At 35.3% G+C, this 25787-nt stretch overlaps 2 protein-coding genes across 2 annotated transcripts in view; one reads left to right on the forward strand and one right to left on the reverse strand.

Moving 5' to 3' along the window:
• The window catches only part of LOC112056430 (hemicentin-2-like), a 353490-nt gene that overhangs the window by 139136 nt on the left and 188567 nt on the right, over positions 1-25787 (forward strand). The gene's annotated exons all lie outside the window — the stretch shown is intronic.
• LOC112049047 (synaptic vesicle glycoprotein 2A) lies at positions 886-24176 on the reverse strand. The gene is made up of 10 exons (XM_052887739.1): positions 24072-24176; positions 20934-21161; positions 15195-15357; positions 12676-12857; positions 9204-9388; positions 6050-6231; positions 2983-3139; positions 2149-2423; positions 1465-1592; positions 886-956 (listed from the first exon to the last, which is right to left on the reverse strand). The coding sequence occupies exons 1-10, from the start codon at positions 24100-24102 to the stop codon at positions 913-915; spliced, it is 1575 nt and encodes a 524-aa protein (XP_052743699.1). The 5' UTR covers positions 24103-24176; the 3' UTR covers positions 886-912.

Below are 25787 nucleotides of genomic sequence, written 5' to 3' on the forward strand. Positions count from 1 at the left end.
AACGTAAAACAAAATAAAAAAATATACACGATTTCTGCGTACTGGTCGTGTATACTTTCTGACTCTAATTCAAAATATCTGACGCCGCTCGGTTTCACCCGCGTGGTTCCCGTTCCCATAAGAATACGGGGATAAAATAGCCTAGCCTATAGCCTTCTTCGATAAATGGGCTATCTAAAACTGAAAGAATTTTTCAAATCGAACCAGTAGTTCCTGAGATCAGCACGTTCAATCAAACAAACAAACAAACTCTTCAGCCTTATAATATTAGTATAGATAAACGCATAGTATCATAGACAAAGAGCCAGCGTGGAAAGATATACCTTATTTATGGTGGCTGAAACTTTGTCAGCACATGCTCCTACCATAGACAAGTTACCGTACTTGTCTATGGTAGGAGCATGGGCCATCTATGGAGTTTGACTTTGGTAGCTTTGGCCTACTTTTTAGTCACTTTGAGCCATCTTAATTGGCCCATAGTTAACGATTCACTTGACACCTGACTTGCTTGCTCATTTTAACCAACTATACTCAGAGGCACAATTAAACGCCCACTTTAATATACTTGCGTCATATTGAAGTGGGCGGATAATTGTGCCTTTGAGTATATTTGAAATTTATTATCTATTTGTATGAAAACTAGCAGACACCACGTTGTTTCAACCGCGTAGTTCCCGTTCCCGTGGAAAAACCGAGATAAAATATAGCCTATGATCATCAAGGATACATTTACTCTAATGGTAAAAGATTTTTTCAAATCAGGCCAGGAGTTTCAGCCTATTAAATGCAAACAAACAATCAAATCTATCCTGTTTAAAATATTAGTAGGTATAGATATAATTATCAGTTTTTGTTCAAGACTCACAGAAAGAAAACTACTAACCAAAAAATAATTGTTTATTCTAAAATAAATCACGTTTTCTTCACTGGTGTCACTAAACTTAGTAATGTGGTACCTGAAAAAGAAATAATTTATTCAACAAAATAACTGAAATATTATTTAGTGCAGTATGTATTTTACCATTCGAGTAGAATATTCCGAGTAGAATATTTACTTTATATTTTTTTTTACCAAACCTAAATTTTGAAAAAAATACAGAAGTTAGCTTTCTACTTGAAGAATTCCGGAAAACCTCAGAAATATGAAATTTTTGAATATGTAGGTCACTTCTGGGGGGCAAGATGGAAATTAAAAAAAAAAATTAAACTGCATTATGAGATACATCAAATAAAAGGTCTTGATGAAAGAATAAAAATCTTGATGAGAGAATTTTAATAATATTTTAATTTTAATTTTGAAATAAATAGTTTCCAAGTTATTCAGAAAAGGTGGGGGCGGGGGTCCTTTTCTCCGAAACTACCAAACCTAAAATTTTGAAAAAAATACAGAATTCAAGTTTTCTACTTGAAGATTTCCGGAAAACCTCAGAAATATGAAATTTTTATTCATCTTTAATGCCTTACCAATCATAATCCCTGTTAAAGTGTAGAAAGGGACAACACATCCCATGTTCAGCAGTACCGGAAAAAGGACGTTTCCGACCAAACTGCCTATACGACCCACCGTCATAACCATTGCTACGGAAAGAGTTCTGAAAATGGAAATGCACTAATGTCAATATTTTAGGTTTTCATAACTAACAGACTTTCTTAATCTGAATAAGTAACGTTAACGTTGATTCGTGATAGCCTTCGTGTAGGTTGGAAACCAGTCCGGAGCAAGCCCTTCCAATTCTAACTTTTCAGTTTTGTGCATCTTAAGAAATTAAATACCACATCTCAAACGGTGAAGGAAAAACATCGTCAAGAAACCTGGTGAGGTTAGCAGTTATGAAGAATGACTGGTACTAGCCTCCCCCTTACGCCCCAAAAGGTACACCCTATGTCCTCCAGTGGACTTTCATCGGCTGATATGATGATGATGATGATGAATGATGATGTAACGTTCACTCTCAGATGGTAATAATAGTCACCGGGACTTTGACGTACCTACTCTCCGAGCGACGTGACTTGGATTATCTTCTTGGAAGAACAAGTCAATAGTTAAATCTCGCTCTATGGTACTTGTTTCGCGGCGCGGAGTACTTATATATTAAAAAAAAAATCAGTTCACGATAATTAAAACTAAAACAAATGGTTTTACTATACCTCATAGTTGTTGGAAATAGCTCCACGACGAGAGCTTGGTTAAGACTCTTCGCCATTTGAGCGATAGACACGTCAAAAGAGAACAAAGCCACGACTCCGATCCTAGAGCTCGCCCATCTTAGTCCAAGAGTCGCACCCACAGTGATCAGTGAACAGGCTATGTATAGATTCTTCTTCCCGACCTTGCCTACCAACACACTGGTGATGATGTAGGGTGCTATACATATGGAGCCCAATATGACGGTGTTTATGTATGTTTCTTTTCCACTGACTGTCTGAAAAGTAGAAGCATCATTTATGAATCAAAGATTATAAAGCACATACCAAAAAAAGCATAGCAAAGCAAAGATCTCCACCCATTTGAATGTCTTAAAAATTATATTATTCTCTGCTATTAAAAAAAGACATTTACGATTTCTTTTTTTTCATTACTAATGTTTACGAAACTGCTATTTCCTTCTATAATTATTTAATGAAGAAAACTTAATTGTTTGTTTGTCTGCATTAAGCAAGCACTGAAGCTACTCGACCAATTTGAAAAATTCTGTCACTAATGGAAAGCTACATTAATAGCAAAAAATATCGGCTATATTTTATCACCATCCTCACATGAGATACTCGATGTTACTCGCTGACAATCTAGCTGGCCATTAGTAAAAGAATATCAAAATTTGTTTTAGGGATTTAGACTGAGCTTTGTAAAAACAAAAACACCACTTTTACATTCATAAATATAATATTTAATACCCCAGCAAGGACTCAAACCCCGGACCTCAAACTAAAGATTAACCATTAGACTAACGAAGCAGTGAATGTTTTAAAAAAATAACTTACCGGTACACAAACTTCGTTAATTGTAACATTCAAGCTCCTAGCGCTCAAGTCATTAGTATACGCATCTATCATAACGCAAAGATCTTGGTTATCATCACTATTGTAGTGTTCTACGATTGTAGATAACTGAGGGAACCATAGCCTTATTACGTTGTATCTGAAAAGGGTTAAATTATAATAAAAATTGTGTCAATAAATATTTAAACAAATAAATAAAAAAAAGTTTATGTCAGCTCCGACGCACGAATAGGGTTTACTCTTTTTGATCGACTGTCTAAATAGGTGTATGTTGCTCCGCAGCATACACTATGTACGTCTCAATACCTAAAAAGTGAAAGGTGCGCAACTGAGGAGCTGCAGGCCGTAGCGTGCGCGCTCGCCAACATCATGTGCACGCGTTTGGCTGCAGCGCACGTTAAAAGGTGCGCAGAATAGGTTGCGCACAAAAAACGTAACGCTGTCATTCGTTAATTGAATTTTACTGCCCATATGTTTTTCATACCGGGGGCTATATATGAAAAATCGATTCTTAAGGAGTAAACTCCAATAACTTTATTTATAGACCAGGCGCTGTGAGGTGTAAAGTCGAGGACCGCATTCCCATCAGAGGACCTAGTGGCACAGTACTGTGACGATCGCGTTGACGTAAACGCGAATTTGTAAGGGATTGAAACAGCGCCATCTATTGGCACGACTGCACAACTGTTTTAATTCCACATAAATTCACGTTTACGTTAACGCTATATTAACAATATGAAAACATTGAAAACTCCCACTATGCACACAGATGGACCGAGGACATGCAAGCCGCCTGCATGCTGGCAGAGACCATGGTATTTGGAAGTCTATAAAAGAGGTCTATGTCCAGCAGTGGACGTCCATCGACTAATAAACAAAGGACAATGTCTCTCGTCCATACAATAAGCGCCCCACTGTCATCATACCTATTTTGAATGTCATAAAATTGTCCAACCCGGCAATACCTTGTCAATGATTATTATTATTAATGAAAAACAATGAATTAATCAATCACAGATGACGATACGCACTCGATGACAGAGAATTATATAGACAGATAGAAATCATTCATCGCATTCCATAAATAAAAGCTATTTAAAATAAAGTTAACTGTTTTAACTAAACCACCCTAAAAAGTGATAAATAAAGAAAAACGCAAAACTCGTAAACGGAGTTACCGGCGTCCGCTAGTTTACAATAAACAAGAACAGAGACTTTCATGAATGAAATATTTTTACTATCTGTGATTTTTTCACAGGAAAATGGTGGTCAATAGAGTGTTTAATAATTAATTATATTTTTTGTCCGCTAGTGTCCGCTAAATTTTAACATTTGAATTATACGTCTTAAAATAAATTAAGAATTACTGTATATACCTAATGTCTGTTGGTTACTGAGGCCAAAAACGACATTTTCCTTTGAACGTGTGCGTTTAAGGCAAACACTTTGTGAATTGCACTAGAATATTTAATAGGGCTATTATAGATTACTTAATATGGGTCTAAGTGGTGGTGTTAAAAAGTATATAATTCTTTAACAGTTTAATAAAAATAACATTAAACGATGTTATAAAAGAGAACGATAACCATTTTATGTTATGTTTGAGAAACAGTTAAACGGCACCGTAAAATAATTCGAAGTAATTACTTAATTAAAAGTTTGTCTGTCGGAACATTATACGAATGTATTAAATTACTTAATTATCAGACAGTGAAATGTTTCATTTAGATTTATTCAAATTCAAACTGCCTCGTCATTTCAGAAATTAACTTATGTGTCCACAATCATGAAGTCTTGGGTTCGGTTACCGGGTCAGGCTTTGAAATGTTGAGCTTTACCTAGCTCTCAGTAGCAGCTTGGTTTTGGAAAGTTGGTGGTGTAACATAACCCAGTCTTGATGACCATATGCCCCAGTCATTATTTTTAACCATTGATAGTGTTCGAGCTATGCTTGGAGTTTCTCTGCGTTATCGAATCAGGAATGAGGAGATCCGCAGACGAACCAAAGTCACTGACATAGCTCAGCGAGTCGCGAAGCTGAAGTGGCAATGGGCGGGCCAACTAGTTCGAATAGCCGATGGACGTTGGGGTCCCAAGGCGCTGGAATGGCGACCCCGCACCGGAAGGCGCAGTGCTGGGCGACCCCCCACTAGGTGGACCGAGGATATCAAGCGGGTTGCAGGAAGCCGCTGGATGCTGGCGGCTCGAGATCGTTGTGCTTGGAGGTCCGTACAAGAGGCCTATGTCCGGCAGTGGACGTCTGTCGGCTGATAAGGTAAGGTAAGGTAAGGATAGTGTCGTTGAACGTACCCCGTATAAGAACACAATGGTGGGTTTAAACTCTAAATCTTCTCTCTGATAAGCAGCAGCGTGCATAAGTTTTTAATTAGGGTAGGCATGCATATTGTATAACGAATGATCGTTCTCCACCAGTTTAGATTCATCAGTTTAGATGTTTTTGACTCAATATAGCGAGTTTAAATTCGTCTCTATCTATCTATCTATCTATGTTTAATCTAATACTATAAATAAAGAGAGATAAAGATGAATTAAAATCTCACACTATCAAATTATAAAAACATTGATTTAGAATAGTGCGACAGAATCATAATAAGTAGAGAGATTGAGGCTAAATAGTGATGTGCCTGCCTATCACAGTCAATGGTGTTAGAAAAAAAGAGCTAGATAGGTTACATTAACCACATTCGATGTTTACAACTGGCACGCAAAAATTGTTTCAATGGCATTGTCAACAGCGCCATGACAGTGCGGCGATTTAGCTCAGGTTTGCTAATTAGCATAGTTTTAACGTGCCACTTGCGGTCCGCGTATAACCTATCTACCTCTTGTTTCTTCTAACATTATTGATTGTAGTATAATTATTTAATGAACCTTCAGGGCAGTGTATTATAATTATCATAAATGAAGTGCATGCCACTGTCTATACGAAGAGAGCCTTTCCCTATAGTTGGCCATTAAAATAGGCTTATTTTATTTATTTTATTTTATTGAATGATGAGGGATGTAATGGGTAAAATATAATACTTACAAGAGCATTGTGCAAAAGTTCATCGTGCAAAAAAGTAATAGATGCAGTCCACGAGGTCTATGGAACATAGGTTTGATATTATATAGACCTGTTGACAGCATGTGTCCAAAGCTTTTGCTTGAAGAATGTACAGATGACTCTTCTACTTCTTGCGTCTTTTTGTCCTTCCAAACATTATTATACTGTAAAAAACAAAACAATTATAAACTATATAACTTAATTATAACATGTTTAACTGAAATTAGTAAACGTTAGAATCCAATATGTTAATTTTCCAAAAATATGGGTATAACATAGATATTATATAAAAAATAATGTTTTCCAATTTTTTTTTAATGATAAAATATCTTTTTTTATATATCACCAATATGCCCATAGCACTCCTACTAGTCGGGAAATACTGTGTTGGAATGGGTACGACAATAATCCAGGGGTCGGGAATCGAACCAACACCTCTCGGTGATGAGTCAGGCCACTTTACCGTTGAGCTATTAAGACTTAAAGCTATAGGCAATATACTAATTATAAATGGGAATGGCAATAGTAGTAAAAAAGTCATTACATTGAAGTCCGTTAAAAATACTCTGTATTTTCAATTATTAGGTCTATAAAGAAAAACAACTATTCAAAGCCAACTTGTATGATATCTGTTCAAATAAAACATTTCACTTTCAAAAGAAATCCCAAAGTACAAAAAAACGTACTTAAATATTCAATTTAACCTTTGAGACCCGTCAAAACCGCAGTTTAGGAGTTCTTACAGTTCGGAAAGTACGTAGAAACGTACATTTATTTGATACTAGCGGACGTTCGCGACTTCGTCCGCGTGGAATTCAGTTTTTAATGTGTTTAAATTTCTGTTTATATTAATAGCGATTAATGGTTATTATTGCAAAATACTTTCAAGCATAATAATTATTAGTGTAATACAATCGTGATATTTCAGAGCCATAACAATTTAATTAATGTACCTAAAAATAAATTTAAGTTTTGGCAGCTATGTACTAATTTAAAACAACAATTTTGGAAGGCTTGGCATAAATATTATTTAAATATTCTCCAAAATAGGCCAAAATGGCGCCAAGACCAGAATAATGTTAAAGTAGGAAGTTTAGTTATTCTAAAGGATGATAATTTATATCCTATGTACTGGCCCATGGCACGAATTGTAAGATTATGTCCTGGTCACGATGGAAAGGTCAGGGCCGTCGAGGTCATGACCCCAAATAAAAAAACACACGTTCGGGCCATTAACAAAATATGTGTATTGCCAATAGATTCCAATTAGTATTTAATTATTATAAGAATGTTTATTATTAAGAAAATTTTAAATTCAACATTGTAAGCAACAACTAAACTTAACTTGTAAAATGTTTAAATTTCCAGTTTACATATTATTTAACAGTTGTATAGTTCATAACATCATGAGGCCGCAGCATGTTGCAGGCAACATTATGGTAAATAAAGGAATTGTATAAAATCGTGCTGGCAACACTGCCCGCCGATTGTAATTTGTAATCGCTTCTCTTGCCTTCCGACCACCGGCCTATTTTTTATTTTTTATTTATTTATACTTTATTGCACAAAATAAAACAAAAACAATAACAAAGGAAAACATAGAAAACAAGTATGTGCAAAGGCGGTCTTATTGCTTATAGCAATATCTACCAGACAACCTTTGGATAAAGGAATTAATGTAATTAAATGCGGGATAGTGCAACAAAAAAAATATATATATAATAATTAAAATAGTATATTTATATATAATACATGTATAAATATAAAATATACATAATATATAATAAAATAAATAAATAAATATATAATAAAATAAATATATAAATATACCTGAGTAATAATTATAAAGAAACTACGAATTACAACTATACAGGTAATATTTGAATAAACGACTTTTAAAAGTTCCCAGTGTCTTTGAATTACGTATTTCATAAGGAAGACCATTCCAGAGAGTAATTGATGTACGTGTAAATGACTTATTATAGAACTTAGTGTGGCTAGGAGGAACATGCAACCGACTGTTTGTACAAGCTCTCAAATTATTAGCCTATGTACACATGTTCAATTTATATTTCTCATAATTAAAGTGATTTTTCCATTCACATCGGAGTCAACTTATTATTCAACCTATGGTAATACAGTCCTGCTGCGCACAGATTTCTGCGATCAAATTAAGCTTATCATTTATAATCAGCAAACAATATCAATTCGTATTTAAAATATTAAAAGTAACTAGCGGACGTCCGCGTGCCGTTCGTTAGATAAGTTTTTTACAAATCCCACAGGGAACATGGTGTCAACGACGCGTATTAATAATATTATGTACCTACATGAATTTAAATAAAAGGTGAAATGGACACACTGACAGTAAACCAAAACGTCACTCATTGACAGCTAATTTGAAATTCAACGACTCTTCCTGCTGTGTTTTATTGAGCCTGGCCCCTACACATGATTTCTCCAGGATAAAAAGTAGCCTATGTGTTTAACCCAATTAAAATCTATATCCATTACAAATTTCAGATAAATCGCTTTAGAAGCCGCAGCATAAAGGAGGAACAAACATACAAATTTACACACAAATTTTTGTTTTTAAAATATTAAATAATAAAGTGATTACATTATTCGTTTATTTGTATATTGTGATAGAAATGTGTGTAAATTTCAAACTTAGTAAAGAGAGCATGTACATTTAAAATATTTTCATCGGTGGCACTAGAAATTGCCCTCTTGATGCCAAGTTTTAGAAAGTTACATTGACTCTTAGAATAACTTTTGTTTCAAGCAATTGTGATGAAATATAGTGTTAATAAATTTTATGCATATAATACAGAGATTCATGAAAGACATAACTTAATTGCTATATGAATTGCTACTTTGTTTATAAAAGCAATGTTTTTACCAATTACCGTCAAGTGTAACTACTTGGTCTATCAATTATAAGAAAAAGGCAATTTTCACAGTTACAGTAAGTGATATTAATCAGTCATCGCTTAAACGTGTGTGTGTAGCCTTGTAGGAGGCTAATATAGCATTTTACCGCCCTGAAGAAGGAATATTTTAAGTAAGATTGTTAAACTGTGACATCGGCCGTCTTGTGTAGTAACATAAAGTATTAAAATTGAAGCTTACGTACGGGGAAAGTATCGGCCTCTTTTCCTGTATTCTGCTTATAAATTTTAATGAGTATATCCCTCGCCTCGTCGTATCGCTTCTGAGTTACGTAGTACTTGGGGCTTTCGGGCAGAAACGCGTACAGGCCCGCCGCCGTTAGCGACCATAGAGACATGATGAATAGGTAAAAGTTCCAAGTGTGCAGTACTGTATAAATAAAAATATTATGATATTACTATATAGAACTTGACAACCTATGTTACTCCCCGGTAATGTAGCTTTCCATTGGTGAAAGAATTTTACAAATCGGCCTAGTCGTTTTTGAGTTTATTCGTTAGATACTACATGGAGGTTTTAGCAGTACTGTATAAATAAAAATATTAGAACATTTCTAGCAAAACTTGACAACCTATGTTACTCCCTAATAATGTAGCCTTCCATTGGTGAAAGAATTTTACAAATCGGCCTAGTCGTTTTTGAGTTTATTCGTTAGATACTACACGGAGGTTTAACGGCCTCCGTGGCGCAGTGGAATGTGCGGTGTATTTACAAGGCGGTAGTCCTGGGTTCAATCCCTGGCTGGGACAATTGAGGTTTTCTTTATTGGTCGAGGTCTGGCTGGTGGGAAGCTTCGGCTATGGCTAATTACCACTCTAAAGACGTACCGCCAAGCGATTTAGCGTTCCGAAGGGAGTGTGGATTTTCATTCTCCTCCTTACAAGTTAGCCCACTTTACGCCCCTGATGTGTATGAATTAAAAAATACATTGATAACCATTAAAACAACTAAAATTAACTAAACTATTGTTTTAGTTAGTGTAAATAATTGTAAATACTAAAATAAATAGATAGGTATTATCATTTTACTACAATTAACTTCATTTAAATGCACATTATCATAGAGGTCATTTAAAGAACGTCGTTTTTTGAAAGAATATTGATAAGAAGTCAGTAAAATAAAGTCTAAATATAACCCAATTAAAATATATTATCATAGTGGGCGTTGAAAAACTTTTTTGCCACAATATTATGAAACCGTCTTGCATTTTTTATTATTACCTAACGAATTAGCGTTCCGGTACGATGCCGTGTAGAAACCGAAAAGGGTGAGGATTTTCATCCTCCTCCTAACAAGTTAGCCCGCTTCCATCTTAGACTGCATCATCACTTACCTTCAGGTGAGATTGTAGTCAAGGCTAACATGTAAAGAATAAAAAAAAAAAGAATTATTTAAGGATAAATGTTGTTATACAAAGAAAATGTAAAATGTTAATATTATTTTCTTACATTGTTATTTTTTATTTTAATGTGTATTAGTATAATTCTTGCACGCTTATGTTATGATTGAGCTACACCATGTAATTTAATATTTGCACCACATTCTGGCAATAAATTAATTTGAATTTGAATTCTCCCCATAATTGAAAATTCCTGGCTTGCGAACAGTATATTTGTTTAAAAACTAATTATAGCTAAGTACTTGAATAGATGAATAAAAACTATACCCCAAGAAATTGCTAAAAATCTAAATATTCAATATGAGATCAATCAGTTTTTTTTTAGTTTCTTTGTGTTTTTTATGTTGTCTGAATATATTTTCTAGCGGTCAGAAAATAAATTTAGAGATGTAACTATTAAAGCAAACAAATATATTATCCAGCAGTTCTTGAGATTAAGTGAGACGAGTGAGCAACAAAAACAATGAGGAAATAGATTATTAACTCTTCAATTCCCATGTCAAGGCTAATATAGATTTTTCGTTTTTCTTTGGATAACATAGCTTACAAACACTTAGTTATTACAAAAAAATAAATAAAATGTAAATGAACCACCCCCATTTTTTTTTATGGGCGTGTCACCCACAGGTGACACTGGGCATTGAGGCATTGTTGTTTCCTATAAGTATACTTGAGACTATACTTATAGAAAACAACATTTTTCTTATTCTTACAGTAGGAATGAAACGACAGATTCTATAATAATGTGTATAATAAATATGTAAACAAATAGAACACTCATTTACTGTGAAAGCTGTACCAACACTATATGCAAACCGATATTGCATTGGGATACATTTTATAGTGTGGTGGTTTGTACATACGCATCTTCGTTAAGTGTCGATTTGCGAGTGGTCGTCAGCTCTTCCAGCGCTCCTAACCTCAGTAGGGACTTTCAGCATCATCTGCAGAGGTAGATTCACAAATTGCCGATCGAAGGCTTCTCACATTTTTGCAAGTAGCAACATTTCACCGGAAAACGCAGTAAGGCTAGTTGTTTTTTGACCATCTCTTGTCTCAGTTCAGACATTCATTTGACAAGCTGCATCTAAGCTAAAAGCAAACTAAGTCATGCTGTTGTCATGCTACTTAGCTACAATATGTTCTTCAGAAGCTTGACGTAAGGAAGAACCTAGCTCTTTCTCTTGTTCTCAAGTTTTATGAATTGCAGTAGTCCAGATGATTTTCCCGACCAGTACCCGTACCCCAACATTCTGCTCTCGTAACTACTCGGAATAATAGTAAAGTATATTTTGTATTACAACATGAGAGCGAAGCATGCGACTGGGGAGATGTATGATATTAGCTTCGTTTCTTCCCTCTATCTTCACCTGTAACAACACCATCATAAGGAGAAAATAAAATAATATCGCCTGAGTTCTCCTCTGCCTGCAACTACAATCCAAGGTCAACCTGTAATATGTAATAAAGTTATAAAAAAACATCACCACATAGCGATAAGGCCAAAATGTAACATGTTTTTACTTAGAATGAAGTCAGGACAATTTGTTATTGCAATGCCCAGTGTCACCTACAGGTGACACTGCATACTTCCGACGTTGTAACAATAACGCTATAAGTTATTTTTAGAATAAGAAACATTTGTACTACAGCTTATTTATTCCTTTATTACATGTAATAAGTAAAAAAACAATACTTACGGTCTAGGCATTTATATTTCACTTTATATCGCAAGAGATCACACAAACTCAGACTTCTTCAATTTCGCGCTAAACAACTGAATGAATTTGACACATGACATATTGCTAGTGTTATCAAAAAAAAAATATTGATAACGTTACATATTGGCTTCGAAACAATAATATTAAATTTGAAAAATAATATCTCCTTCTGGTACAAAAAAAATATTAAACGTCTGTCACCTCCAGGTGACACTGGGAATTGAAGAGTTAAATCTATTTTTTTTATTCTCTACAAATTAGCCCTTGACTACAATCTCACCTGATGGTAAGTGATGATGCAATCTAAGATGAAAGCGGGCTAACTTGTTAGGAGTAGGATGAAATCCACACTCTTTTCGGTTTCTACACGACATCGTACCGGAACGCTAAATCGCTTGGCGGTACGTTTATGCCGGTAGGGTGGTAACTAGCCACGGCCGAAGCCTCAAACCAGCCAGATTTGAACCAATAAAGAAAATCTCCATCGGCCCAACCGGGGATTGAATTCCAAAGAAGTAGAAAAAGTTTTTACCTACCAAAAATTCCTTCAAAATAACTCTGCTCCCAGTGTTGAGTTAGTATGCCCCAGGACTGCAGAGCAATCGCCACTTGAGAGATAGCCGCGAACGACGACTGGAACAGCATGACCCTATCTCTGACGTCACTGTGACAAAACTCTGACGTCAGCGATATCATAGGCGCGAACGAAGTAGCAGATCTGAAATTGAGAAATAAAATAGTTTTTACATAATTTTTACGTATTTGAAGCAAGCTGAAAACTTTTCTTGTACCTCTCCATTACTACTCTAACATAGAACTGGAGACTTGACTGGGTAAGTAGGGCTAAATCACAATAAATCACCATTATTTATATCTAAATCATCGGAAATTGATCGTCTCAATCTACGTTCTCGAAGTGATTACCGTTTGGTCCTACCTTGTTCTAAGACAAAGTTTTATAGCAAGTCTTTTATTTCTGAAGCTGTCAAAATGTGGAATAATTTGCCGTCTTTTGTCCGTGCCAGTAATTCACTTGCCATTTTTAAGTTTCGTTTGAAACGACATTATTTGTCGTTGATTTAAAATTTTATTTTTCGAAGTATTTATTTTATTGTTATTTATTATAACCTTTTATTTAACCTTTATGTTAATGAATTAATTGAGAGATTGGGCAGCGCTCGTGTCGGCTGCCATATTGATGACATATGTGTCAACAACATTAGCTATGCTGACGACATGGTGCTGCTCAGTCCTTCGATTACTGGTCTCAGAAGGATGATTTCAATCTGCGAGACATACGTGGAGGAGCATGGCCTAAAATATAACTCAAAAAAGAGTGAAGTGTTGGTATTTAAGGCACCGAAACAACGGATACGTCATGTGCCACCAGTATGTCTTGGAGGTGTACCTCTGAAGGTCGTAGATAAATTTAAATATCTTGGTCATATTGTCACGAGCGATCTTAGAGATGATGATGACATTGAGCGTGAACGCAGGTCGTTAGCGGTGAGGGGAAATATGCTTGCCCGCAGGTTCTCCCGGAGCACTGCAGACGTAAAAATTACGTTATTTAAAGCGTTCTGTCAGTCTTTTTATACCGGTGGCCTGTGGGTGACATATACGCGCCGGGCCTATAACGCCTTGCGTGTTCAGTATAACAATGCCTTTAGGATGCTGTTGAGGCTGCCATGGTGCTGTAGCGCATCAAAAATGTTCGCAGACGCGCATACAAATGACTTTTTTGCAATAAGGCGTAAAAAAGCGGTGTCTCTCCTACAGAGATTACGTGCTAGCACCAATGGCATCCTAAGGGTATTGTCTGCTAGGCCCGACTGCCCAATTCTAGGCCATTGTGTGGAAGTAGCTATAGGGCGTACTTGATTGTTGTTTTTAAATGTAATCAAAAAAAAAAAAAAAAAAAAATGTTTACTAACTGTACTAATTTAATTTAATAAGTAAGATGGAAATGTAACCTACTAATATACTAACAATATATGGATTTGTAATTCTGAAATAAATAAATTATTATTATTATTATTTATGTAGTATTAATTTTATATTATATATTTTTTTTTGTTGTAATATATTATGTAATGTATATGTAAATTTTAATATTATATTTACGTATATATTAATTATATTATATTTATTTAATTATTTATATATATAATTACATACAATGTATTGCACCTTCCCGCTCTTTCTTTGCAAGTTCTCTCGTCAGGGGTTGCCTGGTGAGAGTGAGGTGAGGTGAGAGATTACTTTTAGTAATAAGGCCGCCTTTGCATGCTAAGTTTAATTTATATTTTTATTGTTTTAATTTATAGTTGTATTTTTTGTGTGCAATAAAGTATTTCTTCTTCTTCTTCTAAATTGAAGATTTTTTTTACGAAATTTTTACCAAAAAAATATCCTAAATAGATTCACGATTTTTACGTGCTAATTAGGTAGGTAAAAAAGTTTTCTTGGAGTTTTTCTCACTGCCACAAAATGTCATCTGGTGCCTACTGACAACAATTCGTGGATATCATACAGTAAGTAGATAATATTTCTCAGTTGATTTGATGTTTTTTTTATTCTTTACAAGTTAGCCCTTGACTACAGTCTCACCTGATGGTAAGTGATGATGCAGTCTAAGATGGAAGCGGGCTAACTTGTTAGGAGGTTTCTACTCGGCACCGTACCGGAACACTAAATCGCTTGGCGGTACGTCTTTGCCCGTAGGGTAGTAACTAGCCACGGCCGAAGCCTCCCACCAGCCAGACCTGGACAAATTAAGAAAATCTCAATCTGCCCAGCCGGGGATCGAACCCAGGACCTCCGTTTTGTAATTCCACCGCGCATACCACTGCGCCACGGAGGCCGTCCTTTAATAGGTTTTAATAGGTTGTTAATTAATAAAGGCCAAATTCCTGATTAACGTAGGCTTTCTTTTATAACCGTTTTCCTACAGGAACGGGAACTACGTAGGTAAGACAGCGGGGCGTCTGCTAATAAGTACAAATATTATATACGTGAGTTACTAATTAAAAACAATATACGGAACCATACTCACAATAAACCTTCGAAGAATTTGCATACAACCAGCACTGAATACGTTTGGCTCGTCCCACTGATGACCGTAAATACGAAGAGTCCAGTGAATCCACCCACTATAAAATTTTTACGACCGAATATGTCAGTTAAAAAACCTGCGACCACCGATATTAACACCATACCTGCAAAATAAAAAATATTCTATAATAAAAGTTTATTGTGTATACAGGTATATATTTTTTGTAATTTTGGTCATAAATAACTGAAATATATAACTGACTAATATGAAATACTGAGTTTTCCTTCTATTTTTAGAAACGAGCTCACCCTTTAGGGCCCGCACGTTACAGAAAAAAAATACAAAAATCCTTTGTTTTCTAATATATAATACCAAAATCGCGAAAAAATTTATTAGATTTTTTTATATTATACAATTTTTTTAATGTGTATCTTTTGTTGAAAAATATACCAACGGGGCGGGATCGAACCACCACCCCTCGGAGATGAGTCCAACCGCTCTTACGCTCTTAATAAATAACACTAATTCAGACATTTAAACGGTTCATTCATCTAATCTGGGCCCAGCATTGTATGAAAAATGATCAGCCCCCTTTTCAGTAAATTTTTTTTAGCCTGGTGTGGTACCTTGGACAGTACATAACCTTCGGGTCATTCAAGAAACATACTTAACTAAAAAGAAACATTTCAACTAAGTACGTAATTGAGAAGCTGCTCCTTTTTTATTGTAATGTCAGGTTTTTCAAAATTTTCAATTTTATGTTATTCTTCTTCTGACAGTGGCATCTCCTATCGGAGGTCAGCAATCATTGAGGCTAATTTCAATTTGTTCACTGCTGCCCGAAAGAGTGATCTGGTACTCTTATTAAACCATTGGCGTAAGTTTTTGAGCCAAGATGTACGTCTACGGCCATGTTATTAATAACATAAAATTGAAAATTTTGTAAAACCCCCGAACGTCATGAAATTATTAATTACACTCTCGATCAAGTCATCATTATTCTCTTTCAGTGCGCTTTGATTTGAGACCGCACTCGATCATAATTGCAGACATTCGGTTGTGATCCCCACTTTCTCCCCCCAGAACTTTTACACGACTCAACCGATTTTCATCAAACATATCTAAGAACACTCGTCCGTAAGTCAACTTTAATAAAAAAATAAATAAATTGAAATCGCTTCATCCGTTCGGGAGCTATGATGCCACAGACAGACTGACACATCAAACTTATAACACCCCTCTTTTTTCGTCAAGAGTTAAAAAATAATATTTTTTACTACTATTCCAGGCTATTTATCAATCTACGTTTCCGCCAAAGGAGATCATTCACACTCCATACACTTTTGGGCTCTTTTTGAAAGTGCCGGCCAACAAAAAAAAATGGCAGACTGCGACTGCGACGTCTCGGCGGCAGTCGACAGCGGTCGCCGACTGCAATCAGCGACGTCTCGGCGGCAGCAAATGGCAGTTGCTGCTGTTGGCTGCCGCCAAGACATCGCCGACTGCAGTCGGCAAGTCGTCAGTTGCAGCTGCCGCTCGTGTAAATGAATACTAATTCTGAGAGGAGAGTTGCTCAACAGTGAGCCGAATATGGGTTAATGATGCTGGGATCATCATTATGAGTCCATAGTCTATTGGTTTTTTTTTCATTAACCAGTTTGATGTAATGTCCCTCTCTTGGTCACTCTAAAATTTTCGTTTTTGTTATGTTGTATGTGTACACATAAAAAGCTGTTAGTATTGTTAACTTGTGCATTCAAAGAAAAATGGTTTTACGGGCATAGAACATCTATAACTTATGTCACTTTGAAAAACCGCTTCTATTACGCCGGTATATATAGGCATTAAATATTATACGTAGTTAATTATAATAATCGCTGATTCTTCATGATTGTAACAAAACTAACTTATGTTCAGATATTTTTGGGTCGCGTTACTCGGTTATATTATGTTATGCAAAAAAGGCTTACTCCATAGACGTGTGCCTGACAGTTCTGTATTAGTGTGCTCTAGCAATAGTTGATGCCTGTGTGGGTGTACCCCTGGTAATTTATTACTCCCTTCAACCTAGCTTTACGAAAAACGGACGGCCCATTTCCTCCATATTTTCCCTTATATTTTGCACTGTTTTTGTAATCCAAGGGCCTTTATTATGGAGTTGTATGTACGAAATATAAGATTAGGTAAAGTAATAAATCATTACGGGCGAACGAAAGTACTTCATCTTTTCGCAAAGATAATTAATATTTGGGGCAAAAGATGCTTTCAGCGCACCTGAAAACGATATGGCACCACTCGTTAGAATTAGCTATTTGGAGCAATAGTTAATATGGCATAAAAGTTGTCAGGTGGCTCTGAACCAAGTTATACAGGTTCGACGATTCGTTATTTCCATACATTTTGTTAATTTTCAAAAGTGCCCGCTAAGAAAAAAAACTGATACGTATCGTTAGAACTACCCATTTGGAACAATAGTTAGTATGGCACAAATGTTGTAAGATTGCTCTGAATCAAGTTGTACAGGTTCAATGACTCGTCACTTCTATACATATTTTTTGAGTTTTGTAAGTGACCACCTACAATATAAATAATACGTATCGTTGTAACTAGCATTTGCAGCAATAGTTATTATGGCATAAACATTTTAGTATAGCTCTGTGTCCAGTTATGCAGTTTAGATGATTCGTCAAATCCATATGTTTTATTGATTTTCAAAGTGCCGTTTTACAAAAATATGCACTTATCACTGCACTTATCGTTAGAACTGCCCATTTGGAGTAATATTTAGTATGTCACGACTGCTGTAGGTTTGGTCTGAACCAAGTTATAAAGGTTCGATATCTCGTCACTTATATGCATTTTATTGAGCTTTGTAAGTGCCCACCGACAATATTAATGATACGTATCGTTTTAACTGGTCATTTGTGGCAATAGTTAGTATAACACGAATGTTGTAGGGTTGCTCTAAACCAAGTTATACAGGTTTAATGTGCCTGCCAATAAAATTCTTACAGGTATCATTTTAACTGATCATTTAGACATACTTTGTCAGTTACTATGGCAGACACGTTGTATAAATGCTCTGATCTAAGTTATACAGGTGTGACTATTTGTAATATCCATACATTTTCTTGATTTTTAAGTGCCAACCATTAAAATGGTACGTATCATTAGAACTGGCTGTAATAGGAACGGGGAGTAATAGTTAGTTTAGTACAACAACCGTTGTAGGCCTGCTCTGAGCCATATTATAAAAGTTCAATGATTCTTAATTTCTATGCATTTTATCGATTTAAGCAATACAGTTAGTTGGTAGGTATGACAGAAACATTGTATGATTGCTCTGATCCAAGTTATTGGCGTTCGATGATTCGTCACTTATGTTTTTGTTGATATCTGAATGTAATGGGGAACAATAAATAGGTAATAATGATGAATACTTAACTAATAATATGAAATAAATGTCATCATGGTGTAAGAGCTGTGTTATCATTATTTGTTATGTTCTTCCTTCTGGACCGTTTCTGCACTTGGACATGTGATTCGCCGTTGTGCGTGTATTTGTTATGTTATTCAAGCTTGTACACCGAAATTACCATTACTTGAAGAACTTAATAAAACGTTTTTATTTCTCTCAATGCACAATAACACAATTTTTAGTTACATTTGCACCATAATGTTGAATTTGTGCAAATGCTTAGAATCATTACCTATTTCTATATTATTGCTTGAAATCAATGAATGAAAGTTATATAACTTGTTTCAGTACTAGATTTTTTTTTGAAGCGTGTGCAACGTGTTACTAATTATTGCTCCTAATGACTAGTTTTAACGTTAGGTACCATATTTTAGGTGAACAGTACTTTAAAAAATCAGTAAAATATATGGATGTGACGAATCATCTAAACAGTATAACTTGATTCGGATCTATACTACAACGTTTATGCCATAGTAACTATTACTGAAAATGGCTAGTTATAACGATAAATAGCATTTACTTTGTAACTTACAAAACTCCATCAAAGTGACGAGACATCGAACCTGTATAACTTGGTTCAGAACAATCTTGCAACATTTGTGCCATACTAACTATTACTCCAAATGGGCAGTTTTAACCATAAGTACCATATTTTCGTTAAACGGTACTTTAAAAAATCAATAAAATAAATGGATTGGATGAATCGTCGAAACTGTATAACTCGACACAAAGCTATACTACAATGTTTATGCCATAGTAAAGATTGCTGCAAATGGCTAGTTATAACGATACGTATGATTTATTTTGTTTGCGGGCACTTACAAAACTCAGTAAAATGTATAGAAGTGACGAGTCATCGAACCTGTATAACTTGGTTCAGTGCAGTCCTACAACATTTGAGCCGTAGTAACTATTGCTCCAAATGGACAGTTCTAACGATACGTACCAGTTTTTTTTTCTTGGCGGGCACTATTGAAAATTGACAAAATGTATGGAAATAACGAATCGTCGAACCTGTATAACTTGGTTCAGAGCCCTCCTACAACTTTCATGCCATATTAACTATTACTCCAAATGACTAGTTCTAACGATTCGTGCTATTTTTTTTCGTTGGCCGGCACTTTCAAAAAGGGCCCAAAATGAATGATCTCCTTTAATCCAAATCCGTTGGGCTGTCTAGCATGATTGATTAACAAAGGGCTATCCACACTTTTCCATTTATAATACAAGTTAGATTAATTTCGTTTCTTGTGGTATAGCCACATCAACGTGGTTAGTTGTGTGACGCGCCAAATCCCTTTGATGTGGCAATAAGACCGGCCGGGCTGACGCATGGTGAACGTCTTTGTGTATGACGTTAATAAATTAACGCACTAATAACAGTTATATTAATAAACAGTTAAATAAACCAAAGACGCTACGCCCTTTATTAATGCTTGTTTAATAAGTGTATCGTTTTATACTAAAAGAACTACTAATGAGTTTATGATTTAATATTATTTATTCATCATGGTCATCGGGATTGCGATCGTCATTTGTCTCAGTTATTTCATTCAGCTGAGCTTGCTCCAAAAGCTTAGCAGGTCGCCCAGCTTTACATTAAAAATAATTACCGTGAACACCTTACGAAGCTTTCGCTTAACTGCTGGATCAAGGGTCGGATTCAGAAGGCAATTCTTGAGACGGCGCGTATTGTGAAGAGGTTCCTCACTCTGGAGCCCTGACCGCCGGTTGCTTGGACACTCAAATGTCCCGCATCGGGGAGGTTATTTTTTTTTATAAATTTTTAATAGTGTTTTGTATTAACATTGTTAAAAAATTAAAAAAGGACATACATATAAATCACAGGAATTAACCATGAAATCAGTAATAACCTCGTTTTCCGTATTCCGTAAAATTATTTTTTAACGAAAATCACAATGTCAAACAAACTGGTGAATAATTTTATCAGCTAGCAGTAAGTTACAAAAAAACGTGAATCACTCATAATAGCTACTTGGTAGTGTAGTATACCTACTAAAGTTAACAATACTATAGTACACTAATGGAGTGTCGCTTAGTAACCAATATAGGCTGAGCTAATTTCTTGGTTCAAACTAACACCTAATATTTCATAGTCCGACTCAAGGCTTAAACCATGGAACTCCAGCAACGTATCTGTACAAAATGATGACTATTATTAAAAAATATATCTTACCTAAGAACGGCATACTCCAGCACCGTATCCGTACAAATGATATCTATTAAAAAAAATATCTTACCTAAGAACGGCATAGCGTTCAAAACTCCTTTCTCCAGCAAACTCATATTAAGATCACACTCGGCTACAGGTAAAATATAAGGCGTGCTGTTTAATACGGCGACGCCACACGCGATGCCAAAGAAAGATGTACACAACAGTCGTATGTGGAAGACACCTAATCCGCACTCCTTTAGTGCCAGATTGACTTCCTGCATTGCAGTAGGTGCTTTATTAGACTCTTCGTTCCCTGTAAACACAGATATCGTTAAAATATTCAGTATAAATTTATATTATTTTACCTCTAAATAAAAAAAATTATAGACTATTAATTAACTAAAATAATTAAAATTATAGACTAATTAAATATTAGATAAGAGTATGCGTTACTTTGCGGGACTATAAGGAATAATTTATTTATTGTGTAATTCTTCATAATTATCACTTTCTATTGAATCTAATGAATAGAAGAAATTGGAGGAGGCCTATACCCTATCAAAGGGATTCCTATAATAATAAAAAAATAAAAATTAACACAAATATTAATGAACATTATTTAGTATTTCTAACATAGTTTAAGTAAAAATTGAAGAATGTATTTTAATTAGGTTTAAGGTTTATGGAAAATAAAGAGGCTTTATTATTTATTATTATTATTATTGAATCTGGGTGACATTGTTGCTTTGATTCTTCGATTTTTCGCGGAAAATACAAAATATATCACATATTTTATTTTATACGTACTGTCATTATAACTTCTGTGGATATCACAAATTCATCATAACGGAAAAATACTAATATTTTAATCATAAATGCAATAGTTATTTTAATATCAAGGTGGCGAGGACATTATTTTAACTATGCACAGTTTTATGTGCGACTTTTAGCTAATTTAAATAAATATTGATTAATGTTCAATATGTTTTATTTAACGTCTAAATGGTTTTCTAAGTTGTCAAACAAATAATTATAGTAATATATTGCTAATAACCTAAAATTACTATAAAATGATAAATATAGTTTTTTTAAATAAATACCATACAATAGTTACATATTAATTTTTAAAAGTAGGTAATTCTCACAAAATTGTATACAATAAGTACTGGAAATAAAAGGCTTTTTTATTTTTATTTATTTTTTATTTTATTTATTCGTCTCTCCTTGTGCGTAAATATAGGTATAAACACTCACAAAATTTAGACACAACTACAAAAATATTATCGTACAAATATAAAAAAATTAACATTTGAGGATAATAATAATAATAATGTCATAATTGTTTTCCAGTAAACTCACCAGTTATGAGCCATTTACCAATAAACATGCAAATCATTTACGATTACATTACGCATTACGCGATGGCAAAATAATTAAACAATTATTCTTTGCTCACTTATTTTTCTGTGTTAAAACGTACGTCTGCTTACATACGCATATTATGTAAAATAAAAATATTCTCAATCGTAAGACATAAAGAGAACTGTACGTTTTAAACAAGTATGCAAATCACGAAATGATAAGGATTAATTGACTAAGGGACACGAATATTGCATAATTACAGGTAAAAACTGTCTAAAGGTATCGCCACAGTAAATAGCAGTAGTTTGACTTCATAGTAGAGGTCGAAACGCGAGTTATACCTACGCACCTCGAAACCGGGGTGATCGTGGGGTGAAGACAGTCGCGACTGTGCCGTAGTGACGAACGCACGGTGTATTAGCAGAGTAAAGATTAATAGTATTTTACTGTGGTAGTTTGTTGGTCCATCTACAAAGGGGCACATAGTTCGAAGAGCCGATGGACGTTGGGGTCCCAAAGTGCTGGAATGGCGACCCCGCACTAGTAAGCGCAGTGTTGGCCGACCCCCCACCAGGTGGACTGACGACATCAAGCGAGTCGCAGGGATTCGCTGGATGCAGGCGGCTCAGTATCGTGATGTTTGGAAGTCCCTACAAAAGGCCTATGTCCTGCAGTGGACGTCCATCGGCTGATATGATGATGATGATGATGACTGTGGTATCGCGCACTACTGTATCAATGATTGGCTGAGGCTCTGAACAATGGAAAGGCGCCAAAAATATGCTTTTAAAAAAAATGTATGGAAGTACAAATACACTTGTATAAACATATTTTGTTGTCTTATTTTTTAGGGTTCCTTTCCCACCGTCCGTCTGTCCGTCCGTCCGTCTGTCGTAAGAGTCCGTAAGAGTATTACTACGTTATGATTACTACTAGAAAGCTGTAAATTAGCATGAGTAGGTACATTAAAACTGTAAACGAATTCGTAATAAAAGATCTTGATGAATGTTTTTAGGGTACATAAAATCCCTACTGAAAAAGAGGGGATGAATTTGCTTACTCGTTTATTTTTTTTTTTATTGAGAAAGAATACAATATAGAACTTAACCTAACTTATCCTAATACCTATACAAATCATGCCCACGTGGAATGGTGGCAAGAATACTGGCTGCATTTCCGCCCTGGACAGCCAGGCTGATCCTTTGTTATTTATTTATTTTTCCTTTTCCTCGTTTATTTTATAGTGTGTTGTGTGTATGATATGAGGGATCTTTTACCAATACCTTTGTAAAATATTAAGCTTTTAAGAGCTACTTTATGTTAGAGTCAAGTGTCCCCACTCTCAACCGGCTAAATCCTTGTATAAGTAAAAAGAGCATTTTTAGTTTACGAATCGTTAGCGTTTGTAGAAAGAGAATCGATGTGCCACATGGCAGACCGATTCTTTTTCTACAAACGCTAACGATTCGTAAACTAGAAAAATGAATTTGAATTACATTTGCTATCGACAGGTCACGTGATCAAGATTTGTAATTCCCATACATGTTTCTAGATTTCGAAGCGTTTGCGATAGTAGAAAGAGAATCGACGTCCCACATGGCTGCAGGCCCTGGTCCCGTAGCGGAATTTAAAAAAGCTAATAATGTAATCTATACTAATATTATAAATCTAAAGAGTTTGTTTGATTGAACGCGCTAAGGAACTACTGGTCCAATTTGAAAAATTCTTTCAGTGTTAGATAGCTCATTTACCGAGGAAGGCCATAGGCTATATATTATCCCCGTATTCCTACGGGACCGGGAACCACGCGGGTGAAACCGCGCGACGTCAGCTAGTATACAATATACATGTATATAAGTACCTGGCATCCTCTGTAGATCGACGTCACCCATTTCGAAATAGTACAGTCAACAAAAAACACCAAACACCAACATCAATAGACGAGTCATAGTAAGCATCACAATGCTACTGAATTACGATCCCACATACCTATCATGATTTTATCTAATTATCTTATTAGAACCTTGGTGACACGTTAAGAATATGTTATCTTATGCTAATATACGTAGAGGTATACAGGATACAGCGCCGCAACTTTACCGCAGAATGGTTGACTCGTGGTTTGACGAATTTATCATTTTACCCCAATGATAATTTTATACTATAGATCACTTACGTCCCTAAAAAATCACCGCAAAAAGTGATCCGAATAATAGGCTTTTGACGGCCTCCGTGGCGCAGTGGTATGCGCGGTGGATTTAATGACGGAGTACCTGGATTCGATCCCCGGCTGGGCCGATTGAGGTTTTCTTAATTGGTCCAGGTCTAGCTGGCGGGAGGCTTCGGCCGTGGCTAGTTACCACCCTACCGTATGATGTCGTGTAGAAACCGAAAGGAGTGTGGATTTTCATCCTCCTAACAAGTTAGCCCGCTTCCATCTTAGATTACATCATCACTTGATCATCACCATCAGGTGAGATTGTAATCAAGGGCTAACTTGTAAAAGAATAAAAGACTACAAAACTGAGCGCACACAGTAATGTACAATGTTGTCTTTAATTTCATTATATACTTATTTATGGATATATAGTTTTTACACTTCCTAAACACACAACTCGACATTGTAGACGATACTTAGGTATTATTTATTTAAATGACGTTTGTTGTTGGTCACAACTAACATTCAGATGTGGAAATTTCCTCTTTGGAGTGCCTCATTTTTCATGACCTAGTAACACATCTAACAGTATTTAACACCATTGTTTTACCCACATAATTATTTTTTTTTTCGGATTTTAAAATGTGCCTACATGTATTGTTTTTTTTTTCTGTTTGAAGTCGTCTTAAGTTTTGATTTTGATTTGTAAAAAAATTATTTAGGTAAAGACGAGAAATCCAGTGTTTAGACAACCCATGAGACAAAAATCTTATGTCACGTTCTGTAAGTCGTTACTCGTCCCCATTAACTGGACACCTGGCTACCAAACAAGCATTCAAACAGTACAAACATCATTCGAGGGAGGTGTTAAGTGAATCCGCACGAGCTGTATGTTAGCGATAAGGTCACCTATTGTGCATTTTGTAAAATTTTTGTATCTATTGTAGTACGTTGTAGTGTACAATAAAGTGTATTTTTTTCTTTCTTTCTTCTTATGTCAGGTACTCGTATTATAAAACAAAGTTACTTCTTGCCGTCTGCACACTTATATGTATTTTAAGCTTTTTATTTCAATGCGGTTTTCATCACTAGGTAGAGTAATTCAAGTATAGTGAATATCATATCTACACAGACGAAATAGCGGATTTGCGCTAGTAATTTGGGTATAATTATGTTCACATTGTAATGAAACAAAATGAAATAAATTAAAGTCATTAAAGACAAAGCCGGATGTATGGATTTGACATTGAAGACGGGTTATTTCCTGCCTCGAACCCATCAATTAAAACTAATTTGAAGTCCCAATTTCCATATTAAATTACCATTCTATTTATAGACATTATTAGTTTTCCTTTGGGATCTTCCTTTTCTCAAACCATCGCCATATTAGGTTGTCTCTTCATGCGTAAAAACAAATGG

This window comes from Bicyclus anynana, chromosome 20, assembly GCF_947172395.1.
Source record: "Bicyclus anynana chromosome 20, ilBicAnyn1.1, whole genome shotgun sequence".
NCBI lineage: Eukaryota > Metazoa > Arthropoda > Insecta > Lepidoptera > Nymphalidae > Bicyclus > Bicyclus anynana.

Bases quoted from the DNA above. Each gene is read 5' to 3' on its own strand.
- LOC112049047 (XM_052887739.1), bottom strand. From the start codon at position 24,102: ATGGGTGACGTCGATCTACAGAGGATGCCAG. The intron at 1,593-2,148 runs GTATAGTAAAAC...TTCCATTTTCAG, and splicing joins CTATTTCCAACAACTATGAG to AACTCTTTCCGTAGCAATGG. The intron at 957-1,464 runs GTAAGGCATTAA...TTTCTTTTTCAG, and splicing joins TTTAACAGGGATTATGATTG to GTACCACATTACTAAGTTTA.